This window comes from Mastomys coucha, unplaced genomic scaffold (assembly GCF_008632895.1).
Source record: "Mastomys coucha isolate ucsf_1 unplaced genomic scaffold, UCSF_Mcou_1 pScaffold13, whole genome shotgun sequence".
Lineage (NCBI taxonomy): Eukaryota > Metazoa > Chordata > Mammalia > Rodentia > Muridae > Mastomys > Mastomys coucha.
Window position 1 is genome coordinate 27709818 of NW_022196895.1, and position 8883 is coordinate 27718700.

General features: G+C 46.5%; 1 protein-coding gene across 1 annotated transcript in view; it reads left to right on the top strand.

Annotated features, from left to right (window-relative positions):
* Sap130 (Sin3A associated protein 130) overlaps positions 1–6317 on the top strand; it is an 89042-nt gene extending 82725 nt beyond the window's left edge. The window contains exon 22 of the mRNA XM_031366366.1: positions 6233–6317. Coding sequence (XP_031222226.1) covers positions 6233–6317 — 85 coding nt within the window. The remainder of the gene's footprint in view (positions 1–6232) is intronic.
* The last annotated feature ends 2566 nt before the right edge of the window (positions 6318–8883 follow it).

Sequence of the window (8883 nt, forward strand, 5' to 3'; positions counted from 1 at the left end):
TACATTGTCTGTCCTGCCTGTGTCAGAGCTGGATTCTTGTGGAAGTTGAGAGCAGACAACACTAAACTTCTGGAATCCTGTTCTAGAGAACATTCTCAGTTATCTGTACTTCCCTGATGGGGTGATGCTGTTATCGTATGTACCACGCATCTCCAAGTGTTAATAAAGGACTAGAAGAGGTTTTTGTAGATAAGCAGTTTGCCTCTTTCTAAGGAGCACCTGAGGTATTCACTCTGCTGCACTTACAGTGCTCAGGCTACTTGGCACAGAGAGGTGTTGTTCCACACTGAGTTCTACTTATCCCAGTCATCTGATGATGTTTTTAGTGGTAAAGTCTGTTGGCTCTGCTTTGTCTTAAGTAAGCCTGGTAGGCAAACCATTAATCCCAGCACTGGGGAGGCAAGGGCAGGCAGGTCTAGTTGAGGTTAGCCTGATCTACAGAGTGAGTTCCAGGACAGCCAGGGGCACACAGAAACACTGTCTCAAACAACAGTGGGGGGGGAGGGGGGGAGTGGCGACGATGATGAGCCTAAGATAACTTGGTCAACACAATGACTGTTGAGGCTGCAGTCTGTCAATGGAGCCCCCAGGTGAGTAGATTGTCTTTCTTTTTTTTTTTTTTTTTTTTTTTGGTTTTTTTTTTGGTTTTTTTCAAGACAGGGTTTCTCTGTATAGCCCTGGCTGTCCTGGAACTCACTCTGTAGACCAAGCTGGCTCAAACTCAGAAATCCGCCTGCCTTTTGCCTCCCAAGTGCTGGGATTAAAGGCGTACGCCACCACCATCGGGCTGTAATGTAGTCTTTATATAAAGAAACTTAGATTTACTAGGTGTTTCCTAAACTATACATATTTACCGCATAAGCTAGAAATTCTATCTTAGGTATAAGAAATTTCCCTTATGAAACCTTGTACTGTGTCATACAGATACATAAAGGAATGAAGTTCTTGGGCTGGAGAGACGGTCCAGTGGTTAACAGTGTCCAGTGTTCTTGGGAGAGTTCAAGCAGCTGACGGCACCGAGAGTCTCAGGGACGCAGAGGCATCTCAGATGCCATGAGGCAGAAGACAAGCACTCAGTATTTCCGTGTTCGTTAAATAATGAATTTTTTCCAAGCAACTTAAATAAAATAAAGGCAGGTCTTATTGGGAAGAGGCCTTAAAAGGCAGTTTCATGGAATTGGGGAAAAAAGATAATGGAAAAGTGTCCCATGATGGAAGGACGTGGTGATAACAGGCATGGCAGTGAGCAGCTGTGCTGGACAAAGGAGTATGCAGCCCTGGGTCCCCAGATGTGCTGCCCAATCTGACTCTGAACAAGATCTCTGAGATGAATGTTCTTTTCTGGATTATGCCTCCTCCAAAGACTTCCCAGGACTGTGCTACCACCAGAGGCCATCTTGATGTCCGAGGTCCATTCTGCTACTAAGGACCTGATTGCTGTCCGTGATCTGAGCTGCCACTGGAAACCACGTGTATAAGGGAGGATACTCCGGCCCCCCCACCACTACTCTCTTCAGTAGGTACAGGACAACCCAGACACCAAATTCTTAGCACAAAGGAGAATTTATTTCCCTGGAATGTCAAGCAGGGAAGGCTGCCTCTGGATTAGGCAAAGGCAGGCAGCAAGCAGGTATGTTTTGTAGTCTTGGGTTTTTAAGGAGAAAAAGGAGTAATTTTGATTGAATCAGTAGCCAGATAAAGGCATAGACCGTGGGGGCTAGCTTTAGGAATGGAATCTAATGGTTTTTAGCAAGGAAGAGGGAGGCGGGGCAGGGAGGGCAAAACCTGTCAATGCTGTGTGTAGTGTTCTTGCAGAGTACCCAAATTCGATTCCTAGAGTCCACATCAGTTGGCTCACAACTGCCTGCAACACTAGGTCCAGGGGATATAAGTCCCTCTGACATCCAAGGGCACTTGCATTTACATGCACACAGCCTGCACACAGAACTTTTTAAAAGTAATGAAGTTTTCACACATGCTCTAATGTGAGTACATCAAAAAGATAAATGACAGAAAGTGTACTAGGGGCTAGTATGAAGGATATAGGGACATAGAAAGTTAGAAAGGAGCCGGGCGGTGGTGGCGCACGCCTTTAATCCCAGCGCTTGGGAGGCAGAGGCAGGTGGATTTCTGAGTTCCAGGCCAGCCTGGTCTACAGAGTGAGTTCCAGAACAGCCAGAGATATACAGAGAAACCCTGTCTCAAAAACAAAACAAAACAAAACAAAAAAAAGGTTCAGAAGTTAAAGGTCGTTTTTGGCTACACAATAAGTTTGAGACCAGCCTGGACTATAGAACAGGAAGGAAGGGGGGGGAGGAGAGGCACAGAGGAAGGAGGGAGGGAGGAAGGAAGGGGAAAAACAACAAAAAAGTTATATTTATAGTTCAAGCAGAGTGAATCACATCTGTAATCCCAGAACTCAGGAGGCTCAGGCAAGAAGATTGCAGTAAAGTCAAGGCCAACCTGGGCTACAGAGTAGACAAAACAAAACAAAAAGGAAAATGGAGAGACAGCTCAGTAAGAGACATGATTGTTGTGATTTGTGAGGACCTGAGTTTAGGTTTTCAGCACCCATGTAAAAGCCAAGCATGGGTCACAGCTTAAGTTCCAGCATTTAAAGCCCTCCCAGGCTTGCTTTGGTTTTTCAGAACAGGTTTTCTCTGTATGGCCCTGGCTGACCTACAACTTGCTTTATAGACCAGGCTGATCTCAAACTCAGAGATTCTCCTGCCTCTGCCTCCCAGGTGCAGGGATTAAGAGTCCTCCAACCAGGCCGGGCGGTGGTGGCGCACGCCTTTAATCCCAGCACTTGGGAGGCAGAGGCAGGTGGATTTCTGAGTTCCAGGCCAGCCTGGTCTACAAAGTGAGTTCCAGGACAGCCAGGGCTACACAGAGAAACCCTGTCTCGAAAGAGTCCTCCAACCGTTCTGGGCTACAAAAGTATCTTGGAGCCAGCAAAGATGAGCACCACCACATTGTCTGCACAGCCGCACAGTCTTCTGAGTAGAGTATGGTCACCGTCCCCTGTGACACAGAGTGTGTCTTCAGTTTCTTTTTTGCTGAAGAGCCTGAGGATATCCCCTGTATCAGGATGGACTGCCTGGGTTTGAATGTCAACCTGACACAAGCTACAGTCCTCAAAGAGGAAGGAACCTCAGTTGACGAAATGCTTCCGTGAGATGCGTCTGTAAGGCATTTTCTCAATCGGTGATCAATAGGGAAGAGCCCAACCCATGGTGGGTGGTGCCATCCCTGGACAAGTGGCCCTGGGTTCTGTAAGTAGGCTGAGCAAGCCATATGAAACAAGTCAATAAGCCATACTCCTTTCTGGCCTCTACATCAGCTCCTGCCTCCAGGTTCCAGCCCTATTTAATTAAGTTCCTGCCCTGACTACCTCTAAGTGATCGAATATGATCTGGAAGTATACAACAAATAAACTCTTTCCTCCCCAACTTGCCTTTTTTGGTCATGATGGTTTTGTTGCAGTGGTAGAAACCCTAAGATGGTCTCTACAAGAAACATTGGATACGAAGAAACAGTTAAATATAAAGTAGAATTCCTGGATGCTTTATCAGTCTTTAATGTTCCTCCCTGTGTGGTACTTCCTTCCACCCTCCTCAGCTGGAGCCCACTCTCCATCATTCCATCTCTGACTTCATATCACCTGTATTCTGCGACTCCCACCTCAAGCTTTCTGCGGTTACCCCATGTTGGAAACTCACATCTGAGGATTTGCATCTAGGAACCACACATGAGAGAGAATTTCCTGAGTTATATCAAGTGATAATATAATTTTTTGGCTCACAAATACTAGTGATTCTAGCTCCAGTGGAATCAGCCACCATAACGCGGCCTCCGCAAGCACCCCAAAACACATTCACACTGAATGACACACACAAGTATGAATAAGAAAAGTTAAATAAGATTTGGGGCTGGGTATGGTGGTATACACCTTTAGTGCCCTCAGGATGCAAAGGCAGACTGATCATAAGTTCAATACCAGCCAAGTCTCCATGAGTTCCAGGCTGCCTACACATATATAGTGAGACCTTCTCTCAGAAAATAGTTAAATGTTTAAAATGTAATCAAAGCAAAAGCCTGCAGGGGAGAAAGAGCAGCCAGAAGTTCAGCGTTAAAGAGAAAGCTCAGTCAAGGAGGAGCTTCTGACCATCTCAGTTTCCTCAGTGGGTTTATACTAGAAGTTGTGGACACCTGGTTTGGTTATATTATCTCTTGGTTCTTATTCCTTATTTGGAAGCCTCTCTTGAGAAGACACGCGGCTCTGCTGTTTCTGTCTGCAACTCCAGGCAAGGCTTTCTGGGCATCTGATGGATGTTTGGAGCATCCAGATGGATATTCCCCATATTTTGCCATCTATCACTTGCTATTTGTTCTTTCACTTTAGCTTGCTGTATACTTAAACCCACTCATTAAAAATCAAAAGTGTTCCCGGCGGTGATGCCTTTAATCCCAGCACTTGGGTGGCAGAAGCAGGCAGATTTCTGAGTTCAAGGCAAGCCTGGTCTACAGAGTGAGTACCAGGACTGCCAAGGCTACACAGAGAAACCCTGTCTCGAAAAAAACAAAAAAAAGAAAAAAAAATGTTTAATACAGTAAGAACATACAACATATTTGTATATAGCATGTAGCTCCAAAATGTACAAAGCCATGTTGGCAGAATTGAATCATAAGTTTCCATATTAATGCACTGAGTTCAAGGCCAGCCTGGTCTACAGAGTGAGTTCCAGGACAGCCAGGGCTATACAGAGAAACCCTGTCTCAGGAAAAAAGAAAGAAAGAAAGGAAAAAAAAATGTTTTGTACAGTTAGCCACAATAAGCTTGGTTCCCAAACCAACATCCAGGTTCCTGCACCTGTGGTATGATAAGCTGCCTCTGGAATGGAGCCCAACATAAGAGAGACCCCTGCACCAATATAAGAAGCAATTTAGAATAAGATTTCCATTTTGAGTAGAGGGTGAATAAAGTTGTTTTGTTTTGTTTTTGTTTTTCGAGACAGGGTTTCTCTGTATACCCCAGGCTGTCCTGGAACTCACTCTGTCGACCAGGCTGGCCTCGAACTCGGACATCTGCCTGCCTCTCCCTCCCACGTGCTGGGATTAAAGGTGTGTGCCACCATGCCTGGCAAATAAAGTCCTAAGTTCCCAAGATCTCCATGGGAATTGACATCTTGTAAGCATGTGGAATATTCATGTAAATTTAGCATGGGCTTGAAGTTAACAAAAGGAGGTGCCTACCAAATCCCAAGTAAACTCATAGAATTGTTCCTTTTTTTTTTTTTTTTTTTTTTTAAGTCTCTCATTACAAGATGGTTGTAAGCCACCATGTGGTTGCTGGGATCTGAACTCATGACCTCTGAAAGAGCCGTCGGTGCTCTTAACCACTGAGCCATCTCACCAGCCCTGTTCCTTTTTCTTTTAAGGCAGGGTTTTATGTATCCCCAGCCAGGATTGAACTTTGTTATACAGCAGAGGATGACATGGGACCTCCCGATCCTCCCATTGCCTCTTATTGCAAAAAGAGTCATGTATATGGGTAACTGACACCCTGCTTGGCGAGTTAAGACATGAATGTCAGTCAGGTGAGGCAAGTCCCCTGCCATAGTTGAATGTGGGACCATGAAACAGGCAGCCTGTTTTCTGGTTGAGCTAGGATTTAAACACTGGAGACCCAGCAGATAACTCTACAGGGAACTGAAGGAAGTTGCCAAGCCCCCAGACACTAGTCTCCTGATATGAGGCCTCAGCTCCATAAATCCATGGCCATCAGTCACACAGGGCAACACCACAGCCCTGGTATTCTGTCTGGACTCTACCCCCACAGTTACCTGGCAACAGCCATGTAGGCCTGGCCCCCTATAAAAGGGGCTGCCTCCCCCCCCTTACTCCTGCTTCTCTCTCTTTGCCCTCTTGCTCCCCCTCTTTCTGCATTCCCTTCCCCACATCTCTCCATGTGGCCATGGCTGGCCCCTACTTCTCTACCTTTCTACAATAAACCCCTTAAAACCATGGACTGCCTCTTCTCATTGAGATCTGCAGTGCTGGAGCAATGGAGCAGGTCTTCCTTTAAAGAGCTGCGTATCTAACCTCCCACAGGAGGCCTCTCTACGCTCCCAGACATGGATACCACCAAGCCAAGCTCACCAAGCAAACCAGAGACTCCTCCCTGCTGGAATCAGCTAGAGAGCTCTCCTCCCTGCCCTTTTCCCTTCAGGCCTGGACCAGAGTTAGCCCGAGGGCCTACACTCTGTTCTCAGCTCTTCTATGGCATCCAGAGGCATCTGCGGGTCCAAGAGTAAGAATCTGCTGTCCCTGGCCTCTGTATGGCCTGGGAACCCCAGAACCCTCCAGAAAGTCTGAGCTGAACTCCGGCAGGTTCTGCAGGGACTTCAGACTGTGCTTCCCCACTCCTGGAGTGGAGTCCTGCAGCTTTTCACAGACTGATGCCTGCCTGATGGCTGCATGGGATGCATGCAGGCAGTCAAACTTCCCACATCTGCTTCCATGAGCAGCCCTAGCCTTGTGGTGGGCCAGACACAGGCCACCACTTTTAACCCACAGTTGAATATCCAAACCAACGGGAACAGGTTAAGTGTCCCACAAAAGCATGTTCCTAAGGAAGCCCTCTATACCTACATCCTGATCAGTGAAATAACTTGGCGCAGATATTTGTGGATTTAAGGCTTAAAAGCTCTGTAGGATTCTGGCTTGTAGTTGCTGTCAGCTCCCAAGTCTGGTCTGTAGCCCTGATTGATTTGTCATAGGGCAAATGTTCAATAAATTATCCCTTCTGACTAAGGCCGGTGTTCCTATGGTTTGTGGGGTGATTCCAGCATTAGAGTCTAGAGAGGTGGCTCACCAGTCTGAACAATAATGAGAACCAGTGTTTGGATCTCATCACACACGTGACAAAACAGGAATCCCTTGGATGTTCACAACCCCAGCTCTAAGGGGTAGAAACAGGAGAATTTCTGGGGCTTACTGGCTGCTGGCTGAACTGGAGAAATGGGGTGTCAGCCTCAAGTGTGCCTCAAAGGACTAGGTAGAGAGCTATAGAGGACACCAGATGACTCTGCTGGCCTCCAGGCATGCTCATGACATAAAAAAAACCAACCAAACAAAATCTAGTAGGCCAGTGGGATGACTCAGTTTGCCTCACAAATCCAACTACCTGAGTTTGATCCCAAGGAACCCAAGATGGGAGTAGAGAGCTGACTCCACAAAGTTGACTTCTACCTCTACACACATACGACGGCGCAGGAGTCCCAAACACATCATGCACACACACACACAAAGGTGCACATGCACAAATGCACACACAAACCATTGTTAAAAATACAGCCTGTAGCCGGCCGGTGGTGGCGCACGCCTTTAATCCCAGCACTTGGGAGGCAGAAGCAGGTGGACTTCTGAGTTCGAGGCCAGCCTGGTCTACAGAGTGAGTTCCAGGACAGCCAGGGCTACACAGAGAAACCCTGTCTGGAAAACACCAAAAAAAAAAAAAAAAAAAAAAAAAAAAAAAAAAAAAAAAATACTGCCTGTGACCTCTTCCACCTGGCAGAAACTGTGACATGAGAGAAAATGGGTGACTCTCTTTTTGGTAGCTAAGGATTAGAAACTATTGACTTTGTGTGTGTGTGTGTGTGTGTGTGTGTTTTGAGACAGAGTCTTACTATGTGGTCTTAGCTGGCCTAGAACTTGTTATGTAGATCAGGCTGGCTTTGAACACAAAGAAATCCACCAGCCTCTATTTCCTAAAGGGCTGAAATTAAAGATGTGCCACTAATCCCAGATTCTGAAACAGTTGAAATAACACATGGGAAGCCCCTGCTGTTGTGTCTGTTGTATAACAAGGCCTGTTATCTAGACCCTTAGTGTGTTCACATGTGTGCACACATGTGCTTGTACACACATATGAATATATACATGGAGGAAAAAAGGTCTTCCTGCTCACCTTACTTATTTCCTGAGCGCCTAGAGATCGGGCATTGACTAGGCCACCGGTCCAACAAACTCCCAAGATCCTTCAGTTTCTTCTCTCTCAAACACTGTGGTTTATAGAGACATACCACTGCGTCTGACTTTTTAAGGTGACAATGGAGATCTGAGCTCTGGTCTTTATGTTTGTGTGGCAAGCCCTTTAACAGCTAATAATCTTCATGGGGCCACTGTCTGTCATCGTGATCTGTGTGGATATGCACTTGAAGCCTGCTTCCATGGGAACCTAGTTGGACAAGTGTACCTGCTGAATGAACAGTACGAGCAGGAGGCAATAGAATATGCGCAGACACAAGTAATTTCTAGCCAAGTTTCCTGGATGAGACGGAGGCACAAGCAGCCAGGATCAACTCCTGTTGGCAGGTCAGAAGTAGGAAAGGCTTCCACGAGACATAAAGTTGCCATTAACTTAATTTTTTTAAGGTCATTCTAGAAGACTGTGTTTGGCACAACTGTCTTGGCACAGTCATGCTCATCAATAAGCTTAATGCAAGTTCATGGCTGTTGAAACTGTGAGTCATTTCCTTGAAGTCAACGTAAAGGCTTTTCTTGGAGGGTTGGTTTTTCTAGAGCAACTCTGGAAGTAGCAGTCAATTAATGCTCTGGGTCTGGAAAATCTCTAAGAAAAGCTGCTGACCGGCCCAGCCTGCTCCTACCTGACTGGAATGGTTTCCATATGCTTGGCCTGGGGAGTGGCACTATTAGGAGGTGTTGCCTTGTTGGAGGAAGTGGGCTTTGCCCAGGCCTGGCAGTGGTGGCGCACGCCTTTAATCCCAGCATTTGAGAGGCAGAGGCGGGCAGATTTCTGAGTTCGAGGCCAGCCACAGAGGGAGTTCCAGGACAAACAGAGAAACCCTGTCTCAAAAA